Source organism: Trypanosoma brucei, chromosome 3, assembly GCF_000002445.2.
Source record: "Trypanosoma brucei brucei TREU927 chromosome 3, complete sequence".
Classification (NCBI taxonomy): domain Eukaryota; phylum Euglenozoa; class Kinetoplastea; order Trypanosomatida; family Trypanosomatidae; genus Trypanosoma; species Trypanosoma brucei.
Genome location: NC_007276.1, coordinates 434,306 through 456,003, shown reverse-complemented (window position 1 = coordinate 456,003; position 21,698 = coordinate 434,306). Strand labels below are relative to the sequence as shown.

The following is a 21,698-nucleotide window of genomic DNA, read 5'->3' as shown; positions in this document are numbered from 1 at the left end:
ATTCGGTTGTGGGCGCTGGGGAGAAGGGAAGGGAACAACAGCTGAAACAATTTTAAACAAGAACATACAAAGTTAGAGTGCGGGATAAGCATAGGGGATATTTTTAGTCACATCATCATATTTGAGGAGAAAGGAATACAGGAGGAAACCAAAAGGGTGAGATGGCTAAGGGTAAAGGTAAAAAGAAGGCAGTTGTTGATGTGTTTGCTCGTCTAGGCAAATTCCAGCCGGTTGGGATACTGAATACCAATGAAGCAATAGAAACAGCAGATGCAGAAGTGGTGGATACGGTTCTTACCATTTCACCTCCCATCCCCCGTGTGGAAGTAGGAATTGGGCTTCAGTTCCGTTGTAGCGTTCCTATTCTTGAGGGTGATGTCATTCAGCTCTCATTGCCGGGTTTTAAGGCAAAACCAACCGTCTTTACTGCGGAATGTTTGGACTCACAAGGGGGGCTGCTACCCACTTACTTTCAAGGTTTTTGGACTGGGGATGGCGTAAGGGGTGACAAGAGGGCGTCACAAAAACAAACAGTATTACTTAAGTGCGTCCGGCGTATAGAAATGGATCAACATGTTTCAATTTCCATTCCATTTGCACTCGGATTGGTTTCCCCTGATAAGGTCGCGCTGAATGCCTCTAAGTTTAAGATACGTGGCGATGTCGTGCATGCTCAGGATGGGAAAATATTAAAGCAAGTTATCCTTTCGACACAGGAGGTTAAAAAGCGACCGGTGATTGAGGAAATCAACGAGTATAAGAATCTCATGCTTGTGATGGACAAAGCAGGTGATCTCGAAAAAGATGATCAATTCGCCGGTGAAGAGCTCTCAGTTGAGGAATTGGATCACATAACCGAGTCCGCATATGCGCGCTGTCCATATCCGGTAGGATTTCAGTGGCATATCGCCGTAGAGGTGTTTCACGAGTATGAAGAGTGTGGTCTGCTATTGAAAACTCTTATGGAGGGCGCAATTTCCTCTGTCAAAAAGCGGGACAAACTTTCATTGCAGCGTGAGATAGCAAAGAACCTTGGTCTGAAGGTTGGTGCCGTCATTGTTTTCCAGGATGTGCTGAATATGTTGTACGGGTCGCTGTACCCAAACTTTTCCAGTCCCGTGCTTTTAGTCATTCGCCTTCTCACAATGGAGCCCATCGATATTGCGCGAACATTTTTGGTGGATCCCCCACAATTATCCGTAGCGCAAGAGATTTACAGTTATTTTCGTATTGGGGATGCGGAGGGAATGAAGAAGTGGGAATATACCGCCTCTGTGTTGCTGCTGGTCCTGCACAGGGAATCGCCTTCCGCACCGCCGCACACGGCTCGCCCTCCATTGTTTTATGGTGTGAAGGAATTACCACAAGAGGAGCTTCGATACTTACGAAGCATACCTGACGGTGATTGGTATATGTTTCCATGCTTTACAATGGTACGACCAAATGTTAACTGGTTGGATGAAGAGGCGTTCGCAGTACCGGATAGCGCCGTTCTGTTTGAAATCCACGACGTCACCGATGCGGTGGAAATATGTGATATCTCCATGCACCCGTACGATCGGGAATGGCTCCTCCCGATGTGTTCCATGTTTCGCGTCAAAAGTATCACCGCATATGACGATCGCAACGGCTTGACACATGTTGTACTCTCTTCAATAGGTTGTCTCCACGGTAGCGTAAAAGATGCTGTTATTCCGGAAGATGACCAGGCAGTGGCTAAGGTGGTCGCCAAGAAGCTTCGTGGGGAAATGCTAGAGGTTGCTCGACGGTCGCGTTATGTCGCGATTCATTCATATTTGACCGTCCGTATGCAAGACCGTCTTCGGCTCAATCCTGCAACGCTTGTTCGCGCACAATATGTAGATCATTACTTTGAAGTTAAACGTAGCTCTCAGGTAAAGAGCACGATAGAGGATGGAAGTGTGAACTGGCAGGTTTGCACAAATCCAGTGCAGATGATTGATCCCGTTGAGGGCGTTATTAAGCACGCCATGTGGGAGTCCATGCCTCGAAGGTTCGCCTTGCTGACGGAGCACTCGTTTCTTTCGAGGACGCGGCACAAGAAAACTTTCGAACTTAACGGCATTACTTTAGATTTTGTCAGTTTTACATGCGATTATGGCGGAAAGGGCCCACGGTCCATTCGAAGACTGGTGCGGAAGCGTGTGAGTCATGAAGGCCCACTGCCAGTTCTCCCTGAGTTGGTTAAGTAATGACAACAACAACAAAAAAAAGGGGGAGGAAATGTCTTTGGGATTTGATGGGACTTTTGTATTTTTGTGTGTGTGAGGGAAGTTGGGGTGACGGAAGTCAGATGTGATGTGGAGAGAGGAGGGGCTTGGAGTACTCAATTAAGAGGAAGGGTATAGTGTGTGACGAAACGCGGAAATCAGGAAGAAATGCAACACAAAACAAAAATCAAATAAAAGGGAGAAACACCCGCTGCGTATTGTTCTGTTTTCCGCGTCCATGCGAGCTCTACACTCGCTTTGTGACAAATTCCTCTTCTCTCCTTTCTTCTTCTCATCGCTGTGCTGCGCTGCGCTACCGTTGTTTGTGTAACTTTACTCGAATTTTTTGATGTAATGTATGAATAATAACAACTACTGTAGTGCAATACAGCTTCTCCAGTTGTTGTGGGGGTGGAACATGTAGCGGCTTGTCCCTTTATCATCTCCTCTATTGGGAAGCGTCTGTCTGTTTTCAGTTTCACATCCTTCACTTCTCCTTTTGCTTAATTGGTGGTCCTGTTTCCTGTACCGTTGCTTTCTCCTCCCCTCTCTCTTTCTTTCTTTTTATTTTTCCTCTTTGCTGTATCTTCCTCTCTAACACTTGAAACTAAACAAAAAATTTTCTCTAAAAAGGTGCTTCCCCAGGACAACGCTCACAACATCAGGGGAAGGAGCCTTTTGCCGTCACTTCATTTCTACGCGCTCGCAGATCTCAGAAACCTAAGCCTTTTTCTTTTGACTGATAGAGAAGCGGGGAGAGAAGGAGGAGCGGTATCAAAGATTTGTATTGCTGAAACATAAGCCAAGTGATATTACAAAGAAAAAAAAAAGGAAACATAAAGGGAGCTACGGTAACGGAACGAAATCATTACTTCAGTTTCACCCAGCACAAAACATTCGTTAGTTTTTCGATGCTTCGCTCCCTCTTTGGAAGGCCTTCGTTAGCGGTTCTCAATAATTATGGCCACATGGCGCGACCGGCATCGCCACTTTTGTGCTCGCAGCGGGGCGTCTTTGCCGATAGGGTGCGAGCCGGAATGATTCTGAAGGTGGACAAGCGTTATTATCGCGTCCTCGCCAACACGCGGTCGCAAAAGGGACAAAATGCTGCTTCATTTAATATCAAACTCACAGAAGTGGGAACCGGCCGTAAAAAAGAAGTAACAGCTGGTCACGGGCATGATTTTGCTGAGGCTCGCGCCGAACGCGTGCGGTTGCTGTTCAGTGGTTTCGATGATGATGATATGGCGTGTTTTGTATATCCTGAGCATAGTAGTGATGCGGGAAAGGAGGTAAACATTCCTGGTGATTCGCTGCCGGAATTACAGCAGAAGTTTCTTTGCTGTGGTATGCCTGTTGATGTGCTGCACATCATGCCTGATGATGATGAGTCCCCGAATGAAAAAGATATTTGGTCTGAGGTTGTTATGCCAAGTAATTACACCTACACGGTGGAAAAACTCACGCTGAAAGGAATGTACAAAATGGCAGCATTTGTTGAGTGCGATGGTATAATTGGTGTGAACGACTCGGTGCAGGTGAATGATAAAGTGAAGGTGGTGATAAAACCCGATGGTACCGCAGCTTTTGGCGGACGGGCGACGTGAGGTATTGTCGTTTTTGTTTTGTTTTGTTATGGGGGGATGTTTTTGTTCTTGCGTTACTTCACTTACGTTGAGGTGTGTGTGTGTGTGTGTGTTTATTGGGGGAGGAGGGGGAGTGTCTACCGTTTGTGAATCACAGTTGGTTTCGTCACACTAATTTCTTTTTTTTTTATCCGAAAGAAATATGAACCCATTCTGTTTCTGTCGTGCTGCCACGCGTTGTGACAAATTTTTTCTTTTTGCTTTGTTTCCTTTTCGTATCACATCTTTTTGTGCATATAATTACAACGAATAGGTGCAAGGAAGAAACAAATTAGAAAACTATACATATATTTATTTATTTTTTTACGTGGTTGTTTCCGTCTGCCATCATTTATCGATTATTTGTTTATTGATCTCTTGTTCTTTCACCGCAGGACGCAGCGGACTGACAGCGGTTGAAGGGATTTGAGAGACTCATTTGTTGAAAACGAAGAGAAACAAAACAAAAAAAAACGAAGGCAAAGTGGGGTACCAGTAGTAAAGCTCATAAAGGCTGAGGTGATTTGTGAATATACAAGAAGGAAAGGTGTATATTGGTGTAATAATAATAATAATAATTATTATTATTATTAAAATTTAGGAGGAGAGGGAAACAATCGTGACTTGCCGGTGGATATCGACGGCTGAAACTCGGCGGCTAGTGATGGCTGACGTTTTGGATCGTGGCAGTACTTCTGAAGATGCAACTGGTGACACACTTATTTTACGCTTACCGCAATACTTCCCCACCACAGTGAAGGAATGTACGGAGGAGACAAATCAGTTCTTTACTTGTTTCGAGGAGCATGCGGTAATGAAGGAACCTACGGATAGGATTACAGCAAAGACTTCGTTGATGTTTTGTCAGAAGGAATTGCGTGGGTACATGACGTGCATGGAAAAACACCGCAATGTGGATAAGACTAAATTCTGGTGGAAATTCTGGTAGGGACTCTGCGAAATGTTGCACAGTGGAATTAAGTGATATAAAAGATATATATATATATATATATATATATGCGTGTGTCTGTGTGCATTAGATATGTGAAGGTTCTGTGAGAAAGTGAAAACAAATAGAAGGGAGTCACGTGCGCCAACGGAAGAAGTTTCTCCTTTGGATGTCTTTTTTCATGTACTCGACATCCCTTACTTTTCCGTGCTTGTGTGTGTATTAACGCATGAACGAGAGGAAGTGATAAATAAGTACATCAATACATCAATATATATATATATATATATATATATATATATATATGCAATGAAATGAAATGGAGAGGGATGGTGAGTGGAGTCTTCACACGAACGCAAGGAGTGGGTAGTGGGTTGAAGGGGAAATAAATAAATAAATCGACAAGTGACGTTTTTTTTTTTTTAATTCCATTGTGGGAAGTATTAGTAGTCTTCGCAACAAGCTATTTTGTGAAATTTTTTGTTACCTCGTGTTGACTTTAATCCCAACACGTGCGGGATATTGTCACTGATCCGAGGTTCATTATTACAGTGGCGTGCAATTACGTCAAGAACCGAGCTGTAATTTCATTTCTTTTTTTTTTTTGCACTTGTCGTTGGGGGAAGTGTGAATAAAGGTGTGAGAAGGATGGCAATGCTTCCTGAAATTACTTTTTAAAAAATTTTTTCCCAGATTCAAGGGAGCTACAAGCGATGAAACGAATACGCTACGATATCTGAAGGGGATTGGGTGTTGCCATAACTGTGGTTACAAACTCGAATGGGTTAGTCACGCCCATTCAGCGCATTTTGTGTTGCGTTTACCTTCTACTCTTTCAGTGTTAATGAGGAATTAAACACATGGACCTGTTCGGCTTCAACTTTTCATTTCACACGGTGTTGCATCAGTGAGGGAGGCGCATGAGACGTGCAAGTGAAAACTACCTTTTTACTTTACCTGAGGAATGCACCGCTTTTAATCAATATTCAAGTACTTAAATGCCAGGCGTGTGGGATTGGTTTCACTGTGCCGATGGTTCGAAACTTATACGTGACCGCATGCGCGCATTTCTATGTGGTTTCAAGTCTGAGCCGTATTTATCTTTCCCTGCAGCCCCGTGAGGGCTGGATGGCACGTGGTTCATATGCCGTGAAAGTTATATTTCATGGCGATAATTTGCTGTTTTTTTTTTTTTACCACCCTTGTTCAATATTATTCACGAGCACACACTGCTTTGTTTGATCAAACATACTCTATGCTTCACAACGTTGCTTCGGTTGCATGATGTCCTGTTCAGCAGTTTCTCAATGATCCTTCACCTTCCCTCTATTAATGGCCCGAATGTATGTGTGTATTTAGCTCTCCTTTTTGGTGTTTGTGTTGCAATATAGGGAGCATTACGTTAGTGGGAAGTCGGTACGCTGGAAATAGTGTGGCGAGTACGATAATGTACGCTCGTTTCCGGACTCGATCGAAATTTTATTTTCGACCCGCTCGACCAGCGCTTGCATATAATGTTGATCCAAATGTGATGCGTCGCCCCAAAGTGAAACGTGGCCTTTTAAAAGGAACTTATAGTGATGAAACTGTAGACTTGCGTGATCGTGAGCGTCTCGAGCTGCTGGAGTCGATGCGACACCCGAGAGAGCGAGATTTTTATCAGGATCACACGTATCACAACCAATGGTTGCGAAGGGACCTCGAAAAGCACCAGAAACAGCAATTAGCAGCCCGTTATAAATACTTTGCTCCTGATTTTGAGATTTCACCATGGATTTGGTACCCAGGTGATATTGTGGAAGTAGTTAGTGGCGAAGGCATTGGACAGCGTGGTACCATCATCGCTGTAATCAAATATAAGAATGAAATTGTTGTGCAGAATATTAATGTCCAAGATGTTGTAATACCGGCATCAGAGTCGCGGCCGGAACAAATAGTTCAACGTGAGCACCCAATTAGTGTGACACGGGTACGGCATGTGGATCCATCCACGAATGAAATATGCAATATCGAAATGGTTAAGGTACGAAACAAGGAGACTGGGGAGATGGAGGAGAAACGCATGAGCTTAGAAAGCGGTATATTGATGTCTATTCCTCCAGTAAACGATGAACTTGAGGTTGGCGATCCCTTAAAAGATACACCAATTCAGGATGCAGATGAAGCAACATATGATCGTGAGGCGGAGCAGGCGGTTCTTGTTGACAAGCGCCTCGAGGCCATGGAAGAGCATTTTGTCCAGAGCTTAAAGCACTCTTATGAGTTCCATGAACCGCTGCGGCGGAAAAACGCGGAGGATATGCGTCAGTTTCAGACTGATGTTATCGATATGGCGTGTGCAATGCTGGGCGAGCGGTTACTTGACACTGTTAATGCTTCCGACACTTCATCACTCCCTGCGGAGTGGCAGGAAGCGATTGCCATGCATGTCGAGGAAATTGAAGCAGAAATGGAAGAGGTTGCGGCAAAGGAAATGGCTGAAGCCAAAGAAGGGGTAGCAACCGAAAACGAACAACACGACGATGACTTGGATGACGATGAGGATGAGTTAGACACCTCTGAGGAAAGTGTGAAGCATGTTTGACACTATCGTTTGCGGGTAGATTGCGACGTGTCAAATGACGTGTACAAAATGCAAGGAAATATGGTGTTTTTGTTTTTTTTTTTACACATTCTATCGAAGCGGCTATTATTCATATAAACACATTTAAGTTCGAGGGTGCTATTTTGTTTATTATTTTTCTTTTCCCTCGTACTTACGACCGAGGAGGCGTCGGTTCCGCGTGTATGGTTCGCCATCACACCATCTGATCCCTTGCTTCATTTTGTTCGGTTGTCTTTCATGGTCATCCACTGAGGCAGAGGAGGAAGAAAAGAAGCGTATACGCGCGTACATAGTTTATTAGGGACACTTACGTTTGTGTGCGTAGGTTTGAAGTGATGCTTCAAAAGATCAGCGCTGAAAGCGCATCAAGTTACAATGCAGAGTTCGACCCAACTCCTCCTGCGACGGTTGAGGAGATGCACAGACAACTTGATTTGATTATCGAAGCCTGTAAGCGTTTGGAAGACCTCAAAACTAGCGGAGTCCGGCTCACACACCGTGAGGTTCTTAAGTTACGAAAAGCATATTGGCTAGCAGTGGGCGAGACACAGAAGCTGCGCAGGGACAATTCAAGCAGAACTGGTAGTTTGGATGGACTTGAGACTTCGGAGACAAGTACCGTCGACAGGCCATTAAGCAGTGGCAGCTCTGTACAAGTTAATTGTAGCGATGATATGGGTCTCAAACGACAAGATGCTAAGGCGCTAAGTTGCGACGAGGAGCTCGTCAAGTTGGAGAAATGCGTTGAGGAGCGACCAGAAGCACATACTTTTGATGTTGTGCACGATTTGGCAGAGGCGATGAACACCGGATGGCGAATATTCGGCATTCCACTGGAACGTCGGCTTCAGACTTTGGCTGTTTCCGTATTCAACTTCTTTGCGTATGTTTCTCTTAGTCTGATGCTGATTGTAGTAATGATGGTGAACCAAGTGACCATGGTGTTTGTTATTTTATACGTACTGTACATTTTCACAATCGGAAGACCGAAACATCCCTTGAAGAAGAAGGATGCGCTCATGAGCCTCGGTATATGGCATCACTTCACCAACTATTTCCCGGTGCGCCTCGTCGTGCCGCAAAAGGTACGCTGTCAGTTTGATTCTAATAAAAACTACTTATTCATTTACCATCCTCATGGCATTAATTCTTTTGGAGCCTTATCTTGCTTCATGTTGGACACTATGAACCTGAGGACTATTCTCCCCGGAATCCGCATTCACCTTCAAACGCTCAAATTGAACTTCTACATTCCATTCTGGCGTGAACTTGCGGTTGCTGGAGGTTGTGGGGATGCAAGCGCTCAATGCATTCGTGACACGTTACGCAAAGGCCCTGGTGAGTGTGTGGCACTTGTGGTTGGCGGAGCAAAAGAAAGTCTACTGGCGCGACCAAAGAGAAACGAGGTAGCATTGCAGGACCGCAAGGGGTTTGTTCGGATTGCATTACAAGAGGGTACATCACTGGTGCCCGTGTATGGATTTGGCGAGAACGATGTGTATAGAATTCCCCGCTTCGCCGAGTCCAATGCTTGGAGGCGAGTGGAAGGGTTAGTGAGGAAGTACACGCGATTTGCAATACCGCTTGTGAAGGGTCGCGGTTGGTTCAATTATGGTTTTGGCTTGTCACCGCACCGTTGCCCCATCACTGTTGTGTTTGGTGAACCCATCGAGGTGCCAAGAATACCCGAGCCAACGGCAGAGGAGGTACAAATATGGCATGCGAAATATGTAGAAGCATTGCAGCGATTGTTTAGTGAAAACCACACGGTGTTCGCCGCGGATTCAAAAGGGTTAGTTATACGATAGAATGTTTAGTTATTTCCCCTCTCCCCTCCCTCCTCTGGTGCAGATGGCTTTCCATTTCGCAAACCGCATCTCGGTAGTTTACATTGGAGTTATTGTTTGTTTTTTTCTTTTTGTTTTTTATGTGTGTCCGTGTATGCTCGCCGTGTTGTGTGGTGGCATCTTTCTCTTTCATGCCGCTTTCAGTTGCTCCTGTTTTTTTCTTTTTATTTTACTTCAAACAATTGTTTTGTGCGTGTTTTTTATAGATTGTTGTATGAGGGGAGAGTTGATTTCAAAATTTTAGCTCTTGCAGCTCTGGAAGTTTGTTAAAGCTGTTTGAAGGAGGGTTGCTCCTTAAAGTATCCTCCCCCCCCTTGTTTCTTAGCCGTGCTCTTGTTTCATTTTTTTATTTAGTCTTTTTTCCTCTTTTTTTCATGGGTTAAGAAACAAAATAATATTAATAATGTGACTGTAATTGGTACTTTTGATAATAATATAACATAAGGAAATGTATATATAAGCGGGGAAAGGGAGGGAGTTGCCGTGGAGTATACAGATTCTTCTGTTTTTCTTTGGGGTGTAATCCCCTTTTTGTTTTCTTTTAATGGTGAGAGTGATAATAATAATAATAACTAGAATCTGCAGGTCTAGAATACCCCACTATTGCGTGGTCCTTAATTCCTAATTTTAGTTTCTGTTATGATTTGTTCTTATTTGTGTTTGTGTTTACTTTTATTCATCTTTCTTTTTTTTTTTTTGCTTTTGTTTGCTCTTTTTCCTCCCCTCTTTACTTTTCATTTTTAAGCACATAAGGTGTAGAAAGAAAGGTTTAGGAAAATAAATATCATTTCGCTTCTTAAAAAAAAAAAATTCATTTAGTTTCCTTTTTCTTTTTTTTTTTTTACTGTTATCGAGTGAAGGGCTGCAGGTTGTGACACGAAACAACACCAAACAACAACATCAACAAAAACAACAGAAAGAAAAGTAACAATGGTACTTTTTTCTACATACCGCAGCAGTAGGCTTGTGTCTAAGGAATTCCTTCATGGCCCTGTCATGCGGTTCCGCGCACTTGGCGAATATTATTTCCAACGCGCATGGAATGGTACATTAAATTGGGCACTTCCCGGTGAGTACCGCCTTTACGCCGTCATGATTCCCTTCATTTATTTTTACCACCGCTGGCATAACGATCATACGTTGGATAGAGATCATGTGGAAAAGGCAATGATTATGCGATGGGGTGGTACGTTGGAGGATGTGCGTAAACTTTCTGCAAAGGATCAATTACGTGTGCGTTGCTTCACGGATATAGAGAAACTTTACTCCGCATATGGTCCAAAAGATACGTATTTGCAACCACCGGGTGACACGCTGCCCGGGAAGGATTTTTATCGCAAGGCGGGTGGAGCACAGGCACATCATTGAGTAGTAGGAGACGTAGCGTGTGATGATATGATATGATATGATATGATATGGAAAGGAAAGGAAAGCATATGGAGGGAAGATTAGGCAGTTTGGTGATCAGTGCTACTGAAGCTTTTTGGAAGAAAAAAAAATTATTATTATTATTACTATTGTTAACCCTTCTCCTTCTCTGCATGTGCTTGTTTATGTTTATGTCGTTGTTGTTGTTGGTTATTTTGTTAAAAGATGAAATGAAGTGGAAGAGGCCTGTGGGGTTTATTGTTTGTATCACGGTGTCGTTTCCCCGCCCCACCCCATTTCAAATAGTGGAGAGCAAACAAAAATTGATGAGTTGATCATTTCGGCTTCCTTTTCTTACTAAGCTAAGAAAAATAAAAGGAAGGAACGGTGTGACGGCTCGCCTGCGGAAATTAACGGGTGCTGTTCATTTGTCCTTCCCCACCCCGGACCTGTCATCATCTGTAAAGGCGAGTTGCCACAATGGCGTGGGTGTGTGATGTTTGCGTTTTATTATGCATACAGTTTGGAATGCACGTGCGGGGCTGTGTTTTACATCTTTTATTATTTTTTTCTCTGCAACATTGTTCCTGCTCATTTTCCCCCTTGTTTTTTTTATATTTTGCTGTTATATTATTACTGTTATCATTACTAAACATCACAACTTCTTTCCTTTCATCTCTTTGGCGCCCCCTTCACTGTGACGGTAACGCCTTGCTTAAGAATTATTTCGAGTAAGAACTAACGTGGTAAGGACGGAAAGAGGGGGAAAGGCAGAGGAAGGAGGGAACAAGTTGATAATAATACTAATAATCAGAAGCAAATAAGTTTAATACCTTGATTGAGGGTGAAATAATAGTTAAAAGGAGTGAAAAAGAGGGGAAAGTAAGGGGCGAACACACTCCACTAGAAGGAGAGAGAGAGAGAGAGACAGTTCAGGAGATCAACGGAATTAACACATAACAGACCACCAAAATAAGAATAACAAAAAATGGAAGGTCTTGTGGTTCCCCCGTTTGTGGCTTCAGGCATAGTGGCGCACGCGAAGCGGATGCGAAATTCCGCTGGTTACCTCTTTGGAAGTTACAGTGATGGCCAGATCACAGTAACGGATTACATTCCATGCACTCATGAGTTCGAGGGTGACAAATTCCCTCAATGGTGCCTTGATGAATTTAAAGCGCGCGTTGATGTGAAGAAACATTACAATTCGGGTGTAGCAGTTATTGGTTGGTATGTGGCAGGTGCCCCAGAACCTGGTGGTGAGGCCGTGTTTAAGCGTTGGTGTGAAGCCCCAGGCGTTATATTCGCCCGTGGTGGATTAAAAAGTCAGGCCCTCATGCTTCTTGCTCGTATGCCCTGCGATGGCGACATGACTCTGAAGTGGGAAGCGTATATTACCAATAACTCTATTCAAGAGGAGGTGCATGTGTGCGAACGTAAGGCGCAGAAACTTAACGTTACCATTGCAGCGGAGTCTCCGTCAATGAATGTGCTACTTGCAGAGATAGCATCCAAAGCTCTTTATGGTGGTGGAACTCCCCACGCGACGAGCCGCATCACAAGTCTCGATTTGGTTGCACGTGGAGCTGAAATGATGGAATTGGAGGGTAACAGTGGCAACAATAAAAGGGATAATAACAGGCGAGACGGGGACCGCCCCGTGGAGGAGGCACTCATGAGAGTTCAGAATGGAATGATGCAGGATATCTCAAATGCCGAGTCCGCATTGGCAGGAGGAAATAACAATAAGGAGGGCAACCTTGATTCTGCAGCTATTGTTGAAAGCTACAAGCGCATTTTGGAAGAAAAGGGAAAGCAAGGTGAACGCGGTGATTTCATTACGGAGAGCTATACGGATGCGTTAGCGATAAAATACCAAATGTTTGTTCTCCGTCGTGTCCTAAATGATATTGAGCGTAACAACAACCCTGAGAGTAGGGAGCGTCCGCATCACGGAGGTGGTATTCAGGGCAACCGACCCAACAGAGGAAATAATACCCGTTAAATTCATCTTGTTTTAACTGAATGAAGCCAAAGGAGGCGCATGTGTGCGCGTGTAGGTGAGAGGGAAATGAAGAAAAATAAAAAGGAGGATGAGGGAAGCGCTGAAAGTGTGCATTCATATGTGTGTACCGTACGAATGCAAACGCGGGCAAGGCAAAAGGAAACCGGGAGAGGGGGATATGTTCACTTTACCTATAACCTTCTTTTTAACCTCCTTGTTAGAAATATACGCATTTACATTCGCACATGCACATGCAAGCGATTCCTTTACCGCGTTGGTATGTTTTGTGTCATGTTTTTATCCTGTTGTTGTTGTTGTTTGCAATCACATGCGGAAAAAAAAAAACAACGTGAGTCTTCTCTTTTTTGTGTTTTTTTTTTTTGACATCCTTTTTTTAGCTTCTATTCCATCGGTGCCGGCACGCCAAAACTGCGGCAATGGTACGGTGTAACTGAAGGTTTTACTGCTGGATGCATTTCAAAAAAAAAAAGGAACGAAACGTAAGTGGTTGAGTGCTTCAATATATATATATATATATATACCTTGTGTCTTCAAGTGATTGCCTCTGCGTAGAAACGTAATTATGCTAATGTCCGTAGGGGCAGTTTTGGCTGTTAAATGTGTTGTGCTGATAGTTATGTTGCAGACGCTAATACCCATTTTTTTTCCTTGCTTGTTTGTTTATTTATTGTGTTCTTTTAGGGGATTGCTCTCACCTGAGTTAGAAGGTGGTGTAGTTAAGCAGAAATAGAGGCATATTGGTAATAAATAAATCACAGACTGTGAAGGCACTGATTCCCCTCTAAACAAAAGTGTGAAGGATAACGAAGAGGGGCTGTTAGAAGAGAAGACATATATACAAGAAACAAGAAGTGCCCATAAAACGAGCAGATAAGGGAGGCTAATATATACATATATATATATATATATATATATATATATATTAGGAAGTGAAGAGAATATGGCGTATTCCACTCGAGTAATACGCAAAGTGGAGCCCTCCTCAACCCATGAGAGCCTCGCATTGGAATGGGCGTTTGGTTTACACAATGATTATAAGGCTAATATTCATAACTTGAGCACATCAACTACAGAACGCGTAGTGTTTTACACAGTTGGTCATGTGGGTGTCATTTATGATGCTATACAAAACACCCAGAAACATTTGATGGGACACCGTCATATGATCGTTGCATCCGCTTGCAGCCGTAACAGGCGGTTCATCGTAACTGCTGACAGCGGCAGCACGAAATCAAGTGATTGTCAGGACGCATGTGGCCGCAGCGCTTCAGGTAATCATTCAACAGCGGGTGGTGCCGGCGAGAAGTCTGGAGTAGAACGTTACAATAATGAATCTGCGGTCATTGCACCGGAAGGAATCTACAGCAGCAACGAGGGACGTGATGCTACGATGATCATTTGGGATGTGCAGACGGCTATTCCCATTCGCAAAATAAATACAGGTGAATATGGTGGTGTTGTGGCGTGTGCGATGAGTCTTGACGGAATGTATATTGCTACACTTAATCGGACAGTGCCGCAAGAAATCATGGTGTGGGGATGGACAGCTGATGCGGACACCGGCGCTGAGGTTATGCGCAACGGTGCCGATGAGGATCCACTGCTGCACGATTCGATGGCTCCGGAGTATCGTCATTTAATCGCAGCGCAGGATGAGCAAATATCCATACGTTTCTCCGACGATGATCCACACCTTATTGTAACGAATGGACAGTACCGAGTTTTGTTTTGGTCATGGGCCGAGGGGAAGTTAAAGTATTACTCTCCGCCAATCATTGCCAAAAACTTCAAAGTCCCAATAGGTCACTTTACACAGACAGTGTTTGTACCTGGGACAACGATGGCTTGCAGTGGCACCGTTGATGGTGACGTACTTTTGTGGGAGGTGCAACAGCGCGACAGAGTAACGAAGGAACAGGATAAGACAATGCTTAAAATGGTTCGAGTGCACTCCTCTGGTGTGTCATTTCTTACGTGGTCGAATGGCTACATCGTTACTGGAGGAATTGATGGAGATGTGAAGTTTCTCGATCCAAGACTACGCCTTGTTGCTTGGTTTGAAGACCTCAAGGGAGGCGCCATTACCTCCATTAGTTTCGATCGCCCCTCAGGGACCGCAGCAACTGCGGTGAATGAGCTACGGCGCGAGTTTAAGAGCATTACGCAGAAGAAAATGGTTCAGGTTGGAACCAACGCGGTTGGTGATTTCTCTGCCTCCGATTTCATGGTATCCACCTCTAACGCCATGATCATTGATGTCTCTGCCAATGCCTTCCACGCCGGTGTTCCAGAACTCCTCCGTGGAAGGCTTGTTGTTCAAGGGCAGGAAAACGGTGTTCACTGCATTGCGGCCCACCCAAAACTCTCGCGACTTGCTGTGGCCGGGCACAGCGGTGGCTTGCAAGTGTGGGATTACCTTCTTAAGCGTGTAGTGATGATTGTTGTGTTTCGTGGAGTGGAGATTAACTGCATGGCATTCGATCCGGAAGGTGTGTGGCTAGCTATTGGATGCACAAATGGTGTGGTGAAGTTTCTCGACTCGGCAAATTTAGAGGAGCGTAAGTCCATAAAACCCAAACGGCCATCTTCTATAACGCGGATGGTGTTCGCCTCAAGCGGTCGTCTGTTGGCTACAGGTGATGACACTGGCTGTGTGAGTCTGTTTTGGTATGAACACATACAAGGTAACACCTCAAAGGCAATGGGGTGGGATGTTGTTGGCCGCCATAAGACCCATAAGGGAACCATAACCGGACTGCAGTTTGGTGATGACTCCGGCCTCCACCGTCTTTTATCTGTTGGCGAAGATCAACGATTAGTGGAGTACGACCTCATTGACTCCGAACCCGAAACGGGACTGCTCGTCAGGAGCGCACATAAGATAGCACAGAGCTCCACACCGACGGGGTTTCTATGGATGGATGAGGATGGTATTATTTCCGATGTGAGTCGACGCCCGGATGCGGCTCATACTATAACAAATGGTCTTCTCATTGCCAATAGCGGGTACAAAATTTCCGCTTACTTTAGTGACTGGAGTCGGCAGTGTGTCAAGACGGTACTCGCTCCAACCTTTGGGGGGCCCGTCACGGAGATGTTTACCGTGCCCACCCATCCTGGAAGTGACAAGTCTTCCCTTTTTTACGCGACGAAGGAAAAAGTCATTGGTTTTATACAACTCCCACTCGAAGGCGATCCATGCTTGTCGATGGGACTTCTTGCACACGCGGGACCCATCACAAGTGTTGCCAAGTCATATGATGGCGCTTATGTGTTCACTGCTGGAGGCTTAGATCAGTCGGTGATGCAGTGGCGTGTGAATGGGAACAAAATTGTTCCGGAGGAAGCGTCGAAGATTTCGGCGTCAGTGGCCGCTGAAGGCAATGGCGAGGTCCCACTCGATCATCTCATTGCTGTTGTTGAGGGTGGGCGCGAGGGTGAATTCATGCGAGAGATTGTAGACTACTTCTATTATGCACAGATCCGATTACAGGGAGAGGAAACAACAGCCAAGCGGGAACTACTTGGTGCCGTCCCTTTTTCGCAAGTGCCCAACCTATTTCGTGCATTGGGGTACTATCCCACTGAAATGGAACTTGGGCGGCTGACGTATGAAGTTGCCAATTTATACGGTCCTGTCGAAGAGAGTGTTGATGAATGTGATGTGAGCAGCATTCCGCTTAAGTTCTCGCAGTTCATGCGACTCTATGTGAATTACAGGCCGATATTCGGAATCTCGCGGCAAGCCGTTGAACAAGCCTTTTTGGTACTGGGCGCGGATGCTCTAACGGGGCAGATATCACGCGACGTGCTCTTCAAGAAGTTAACTACGCATGGTGAGCCGCTGCAGCAAACAGAAATAACAGCAGCGCTGCGTTCTCTACTGGGAGAGGACGTGAAGCTAGATGATATTCAGGACACCATAACTGCACGCCTCTTCGCGGAAAATCTTCTTGGATTTGAAGATTATGATGCTATGGCCCAGGGTGATGACGGTGGGGAAGAGGAAATGAGTTTGCAGTAGGTGAGGGAACAGAGAGTTATGGGCAGGTGAATTTGGAGACTAAAGGTACCAAACCATCAGTGGAATGCTCGTTTTCTCTCACTTTATCCACATTTCCAACAAAAGGGAAAGGAAATAGAAGTAGGTGAAGGAAAATAGTAGGGATGGGGAGCTGCGTTTCTTTTAAGTTTTTCTACTTCGTATTCACGTAATCCCCTCCTCTCCTCTCCCCTCCCTTCTCGTCTCGCTTTTCGCTTCTTTGTGTTTTATGTTTCACTGTCGTCTGTATGATTGTTTCATTCCCTGCGTAGATTTGCTGCGCTTAGTGTCCCTGAAGGAATGATCGATGATCACTGAATCATGTAAAGTACACGCAAATAGATTTGTAATGTTTTGTTTATCTTATCTTATCTTATTCTTTACCCTCCTTCTCCTTCTCTCTTTTCGCATTCCTCTATGCGGGATTGCATTTCAAGGATTTGATGTGGACCAATACCTCAGTTGTACTTGTACCTGTGCTTGTGTGTGGATTGTAGTCTTCTTTTTCATTAAATTTACGTATATATTTTCTTGTTCTTCTTTTGACTAATTAAAAAAAAAAAAAAAACACCGCATTAGCGACACCTGTTCTCTCAGTTACTAGGAGGAAGTGGCAAACGATAAGGAGAGAAACATTTCAAACGAAGCGCTAGGCTTCTTAGCGTTTAACGCTACTTGCACGTGTGCTGCAGCAAGGAGCATCCGCGTGGGGAAAAAAAAATAATAGTCAAATTGTACTGTGGTGGTATTTCCAACAGGTTATAATAGTACAATTCTATATTTACAGATATATAGTTTTGCGTAAATAGCGAAAGTATCAGTGACTATATATAAGCAGGTGTATTGCCAGTATCATTATAGGAGAGTCGAAAAGTATCCACACTCGGTTAATGACAATGTCGCCTTCTACTCGAGCGATACCTTTTGCATCGGTAAGCGTATTTGTGCATGTCATTTGCCGTTTAGACGCACCGTCTCCCACTGCAGCTAACAGGGAGCGTGAAGTGAGGGAGGCATTACTTAAACTTGGGGTTACTCTTGCATGTGCTGAGCACGCAGCAGATTTGATTGTATCAGTTTCTGAAAACGAAACTGCGGTAGGAAGAACAGAAGCGTCGGAAAGGGTAGCGGTAACACGAGCTTGCGTGCAGGAATGCATCGACCGCCTGAAGAAGCTTCTTGCAAACGTCAAGATCGTCGGCCCAAAAGCACATTGCTCTGGAGGAAGGGAAGTTACATGTATAGGAAGGTCTGAAGGTACTGCAGCGAATAGAACCAATACCGGAGGAGAAGGCGTGCAGGAACTGACTCACCAAAACGGGATAACAAACAGACCTTCAGTACAGATAGAAGCCGTTAGGATGGAGCCGGGTAGTGAAAGCTGTTCCGTCTCGCACTTGGGAGATATCAAAGTAGTTGTAGTGGAAACGCTTACGGATGTGCCCTACTTAGCAGAGTTCGACCCTAGTGAATGCGGCACCACTGCTTGTTGGTTTGGAGGGTTAGAAGATGTTTCTGACGTGCCCTATATGTCTCCTTCCGAGGAACCTGTAAGGATCGCGACCTCCGTGAATCAGGATGTCGTAGGGCCGTGTGCGCTAAGTAGTGAAGTCCCTCAACCAACCCGGAGTGAGTGTGGTACCACGACTCCACTGTCTCCATGTAGTCCGTTAGGCGAAATTCGTTCCAGTAGTAACTTTGAGCAGGTTGACAGCAGATTGTCTCCCACTCCAATACTAGCAGGATTAACAGACGGGGCAAGTCGAACAGGGGGGAATTGTACGTCGGAGGTTGTCGAGCGGAGTGGTAGTGGCTCTTTGCTTCCCTGTACAAATGTAGCTGCAGTCACAGCAGCAGGAGATTTGGTAGCAACACCATTTTTATCTGTTACTGCGGGAACAGTGGGTACTGAAAACGAGGATAGAGTTGTTAGGAAACGCAAACGCTCTAGCGGGGCAACGGCAAGCAGACCTCGTGAATGTAAGCGAGCACTGGATAAGGGGAGTACCAAAAGGAAGAGGAGTGGGAGTACCAAGAAAGCAAGAAATGCTGTGGATGTAGGCGAGCCAGCGGCGGAGGATCCGCTACAGCCGCTGCAACACGAAATAGTGTACGTTGATGACGACTCACTTGATGCTCCGCCATCACCACCTCCGGACAAGCAATCCAAGCAACCACGAAAGCGAAAAGTGAAACCCTATGTTTCTTCTTCTTCACGTCGTGGTCGGAGGTACCCTCACCGTATATTCGTGTCTTGCCACGATGAGGAAATGGAACGGGTACTCAACGATGTAGTTTGTCATATTGGCGCTTCAGCTGTAGATTACCTATTTGGACGTGTGGAAAAACCCACTCATTTTGTCACAGAACCAGATAGTGAATTAACACCTGCTGTGTTGCTTGCGAGAGCACTTGGTATTCCCGTGTTAACTACTCAATGGCTTCAAGATACGATAACGCAAGGGAAGTTTCCCGAAGATTTGGAAAACTACGAGCATCCCGTGTTTGGTAAACGAAGTGCACCAATTCAAGGCCCTTCACCAGGTACCGACGGTACGACTACCTTGAGCCAACCGCGAACCGCATTAGCAACAAATCTATCAACAAATAGTGCCACCCGATGTTTTGAATCGGATACAGGGTGTTACTATAATCCCTTCCTCTTTGGCGTCACAGTATTTTTTGTTAGTAGTCCCCATTCTCCACTTACGGAGTTTTTTGCGGAAATCGTGCGGGTTCTTGGTGGGACGGTGACGAGACTTCCCACATGCCGTAAGTTGTCCGTCATTGTAAATCTTTCTTATGGCGCCATAAGTGCTCCTGAGGAGGAAACCTTCAAAAAAGGTGAACAAACTTCTTCCCGTGTTGGTTCCAAGAGATCTCGAATATCCTCCGCGCTCCCGCAAGTGGATGAATTGGTATTAGAGTCGCAAGCGCTGTCCTTCACTTATCCGAATGCCTCGCTAGATATTTCAAATGGAAGGAAAAGCGGAATGAGTCGAGTGGATTTGAATACGGTACTGTGCAAGGACCTTCAAAATGTTTTAAAGACGTGTCAGGAGTGCCGATCAGATACCGTTCCCGTAGTTTCTGTCGAATGGCTCATTCACTGCATTATGCAAGGAAGAGTAGTGGAGACGTCACCTTACACAGTTCCTACACTTACAGACGACACCACAACTATTCTAAAGACGTGTGTTGCCAGTGGTTTGTTGGACTCAGCTGAGGCGCTTCTCCAATGTGTTGTAGGGAAGTCTTAGAAAGGTAGAAAAGAAGATGAATGGGGTGAGAGGAAAAAAAAAAAGGAAAAGGATTACTGGCGGGTTTTCTGTCCTTTTTTTTTTTGAAAAAAAGGAATTTTGCTTTCTTCCTTCGACTTTTAATACGCAGCGGATGTATGGCATTCAAATGCACTCTTCTTTTCTTTTTTTTTTCATTTCCCTCTTACTTTCCCGCTCTCAAGGCAGTTTTTTCCTTGTTTTCTTTTCTGTTTTTCAGTTATGCTTTGCAAGGGAGAGAAATAAGACTAATATTTTGTACTCCAAGTGTATTCCAGTTAAAGGGGACGGGGACAAACGACGGCAACAGCAAAATGTTTGTGTTATTATTATTATAGTTATTATCATCATCATCATCGCTTATCTGCACGTGTCGTACTGTTTTGTACTTTTCTTTTGTAAGAGAAAAGAGAAAGAAAGAGCAAATCAAAGGGGGGGGGGAAAGAAAAGGAATGAACAAGAGAACAACTTTTTTGTGTTTGTTTGTGTGTTTGATAATGGGCTGAAATGGAAAGAACTGTCATGAAGGTTTTTTTTTCCTTCTCCTCCTCCTCCTCCTATTTTTTTTTTTGACTTAGTTGTAATTGCGGAGTAAGAGGAATTGAAAGTAGCGGAGAAGGAAGGGAGGGAAGGAGGGGAAATAACAGTGGATGCACAATGTTTTTTAATGATTTTTCTTTTTCTTTTTCTTTTTCTTCTCTTTTCTATTTTGTCTTTTATTATTCCTCTTCTATCCTTTTTTTAAAAAAAAAATCCGCCTTATTGTTGTGTCAGTTAAAAATGACGTTTTGCTACTCCGGAGGTGGCGGCATAAAATTATTTCTGTATTTCCCTCCCTTCCTTTTCTTTAAAAAGAAAAAAAAAACGAGTGTGTGGTAGCGGTAATGCAGTGTGTCCTGAATCAACTTAATGTTGGAAGTGACAACCTGAAACAACAACAAAAACAAAAACAAAAAAAAAAGAGAGATCAATAACGCCACATTGTTGTAGCATATGGAACCCTCGATATAAAATTTTTTAAAAAAAAATCGAAAGCTCCTCTCTCCCTTTTTTTATTTGTTTTTTTTTCATTATTGCTTACCTTCGTTCACACATTCACACATACACACAAACACACACAAACAAACCCAAATCTTATGCTGTTAGTGTGGCGTAACTTTCCCTCTTTTCCTTCCATAATTGTTTCATTGTGCAAAAAATGCGTTCACTGCACTTTTCCCTCCAACTCCCCTCTCCCCGAACTCATAACCCAAACTCTCAAATCTATTTTGTTCCAGAGAAAAAGAAAGAGAGAGAGAGAGAAAAAAAAAAAGAAAAGAAAAGAAAAGAAGCAAATACAAGGAAAAAAAAAAATGTATATTGTTGCTTTAGTTTTTTTCTTCTCTCCCCCCCCACACGTATTTCCGCTCAAATATTACGTCCTTGATGAAACTTTTCACGATATTTTGTTTTGTTTGTTTGCCTGTTTGTCTTCGTTTTTCTTTACGTTGGGCTTGTGGTCATTTTTTTTTGTTTTCTATTGGTTTCGTCGTTGTTTCTTCATTACTTGTTTTTTTTCTCCTTCTTTTCCTCCCTCTTCTCAATTCTCGTGTGCCTTTTTTCTTTTTTTATTGATTGTTTGTTTTTAAATTATTATTATTATTATTATTATTATTATTTTCTTGTTTTCCCCTCACAAACGTCCTGCTGATGCTGGCCTCTTGTAAGCTGGTCGAAAAATCGTAGGC

The 21,698-nt window shown here is 44.1% G+C and overlaps 11 protein-coding genes across 11 annotated transcripts, besides 24 other annotated features; all 11 read left to right on the top strand.

Moving 5' to 3' along the window:
• Window positions 1-21,698: part of a sequence feature (sequence corresponds to BAC RPCI93-30P12) that runs on past both edges of the window.
• On the top strand, window positions 162-2,213 carry Tb927.3.1740 (hypothetical protein, conserved; the record flags this gene model as incomplete). The annotated part of the gene is made up of 1 exon (XM_838675.1): window positions 162-2,213. The coding sequence occupies one exon, from the start codon at window positions 162-164 to the stop codon at window positions 2,211-2,213; it is 2,052 nt and encodes a 683-aa protein (XP_843768.1).
• Window positions 2,766-2,827: a sequence feature (GA-rich).
• Window positions 3,143-3,838, top strand: Tb927.3.1730 (hypothetical protein, conserved; the record flags this gene model as incomplete). Its single annotated transcript, XM_838674.1, has 1 exon — window positions 3,143-3,838. One exon carries the CDS (start codon window positions 3,143-3,145, stop codon window positions 3,836-3,838), a length of 696 nt encoding a protein of 231 aa, XP_843767.1.
• Window positions 3,911-3,930: a microsatellite.
• Window positions 4,163-4,183: a sequence feature (AT_rich).
• Window positions 4,417-4,456: a sequence feature (AT_rich).
• Tb927.3.1720 (hypothetical protein, conserved) lies at window positions 4,521-4,805 on the top strand (the record flags this gene model as incomplete). The annotated part of the gene is made up of 1 exon (XM_838673.1): window positions 4,521-4,805. One exon carries the CDS (start codon window positions 4,521-4,523, stop codon window positions 4,803-4,805), a length of 285 nt encoding a protein of 94 aa, XP_843766.1.
• Window positions 4,850-4,875: a microsatellite.
• Window positions 5,076-5,111: a microsatellite.
• On the top strand, window positions 6,151-7,389 carry Tb927.3.1710 (hypothetical protein, conserved; the record flags this gene model as incomplete). Its single annotated transcript, XM_838672.1, has 1 exon — window positions 6,151-7,389. One exon carries the CDS (start codon window positions 6,151-6,153, stop codon window positions 7,387-7,389), a length of 1,239 nt encoding a protein of 412 aa, XP_843765.1.
• Window positions 7,746-9,218, top strand: Tb927.3.1700 (diacylglycerol acyltransferase, putative; the record flags this gene model as incomplete). The annotated part of the gene is made up of 1 exon (XM_838671.1): window positions 7,746-9,218. One exon carries the CDS (start codon window positions 7,746-7,748, stop codon window positions 9,216-9,218), a length of 1,473 nt encoding a protein of 490 aa, XP_843764.1.
• Window positions 9,883-9,999: a sequence feature (A-rich).
• Window positions 10,138-10,188: a microsatellite.
• On the top strand, window positions 10,188-10,625 carry Tb927.3.1690 (hypothetical protein, conserved; the record flags this gene model as incomplete). Its single annotated transcript, XM_838670.1, has 1 exon — window positions 10,188-10,625. One exon carries the CDS (start codon window positions 10,188-10,190, stop codon window positions 10,623-10,625), a length of 438 nt encoding a protein of 145 aa, XP_843763.1.
• Window positions 10,648-10,675: a microsatellite.
• Window positions 10,756-10,780: a microsatellite.
• Tb927.3.1680 (hypothetical protein, conserved) lies at window positions 11,674-12,630 on the top strand (the record flags this gene model as incomplete). Its single annotated transcript, XM_838669.1, has 1 exon — window positions 11,674-12,630. The coding sequence occupies one exon, from the start codon at window positions 11,674-11,676 to the stop codon at window positions 12,628-12,630; it is 957 nt and encodes a 318-aa protein (XP_843762.1).
• Window positions 13,151-13,171: a microsatellite.
• Window positions 13,535-13,574: a microsatellite.
• On the top strand, window positions 13,592-16,675 carry Tb927.3.1670 (hypothetical protein, conserved; the record flags this gene model as incomplete). Its single annotated transcript, XM_838668.1, has 1 exon — window positions 13,592-16,675. The coding sequence occupies one exon, from the start codon at window positions 13,592-13,594 to the stop codon at window positions 16,673-16,675; it is 3,084 nt and encodes a 1,027-aa protein (XP_843761.1).
• Window positions 16,867-16,893: a microsatellite.
• Window positions 17,241-17,261: a sequence feature (AT_rich).
• On the top strand, window positions 17,584-19,953 carry Tb927.3.1660 (hypothetical protein, conserved; the record flags this gene model as incomplete). The annotated part of the gene is made up of 1 exon (XM_838667.1): window positions 17,584-19,953. The coding sequence occupies one exon, from the start codon at window positions 17,584-17,586 to the stop codon at window positions 19,951-19,953; it is 2,370 nt and encodes a 789-aa protein (XP_843760.1).
• On the top strand, window positions 20,087-20,497 carry Tb927.3.1650 (hypothetical protein; the record flags this gene model as incomplete). The annotated part of the gene is made up of 1 exon (XM_838666.1): window positions 20,087-20,497. One exon carries the CDS (start codon window positions 20,087-20,089, stop codon window positions 20,495-20,497), a length of 411 nt encoding a protein of 136 aa, XP_843759.1.
• Window positions 20,293-20,328: a microsatellite.
• Window positions 20,643-20,689: a sequence feature (A-rich).
• Window positions 20,901-20,932: a microsatellite.
• Window positions 20,977-21,000: a sequence feature (AT_rich).
• Window positions 21,060-21,095: a microsatellite.
• On the top strand, window positions 21,108-21,599 carry Tb927.3.1640 (hypothetical protein; the record flags this gene model as incomplete). The annotated part of the gene is made up of 1 exon (XM_838665.1): window positions 21,108-21,599. One exon carries the CDS (start codon window positions 21,108-21,110, stop codon window positions 21,597-21,599), a length of 492 nt encoding a protein of 163 aa, XP_843758.1.
• Window positions 21,251-21,324: a sequence feature (T-rich).
• Window positions 21,474-21,597: a sequence feature (A-rich).
• Window positions 21,600-21,629: a microsatellite.
• Window positions 21,630-21,639: a microsatellite.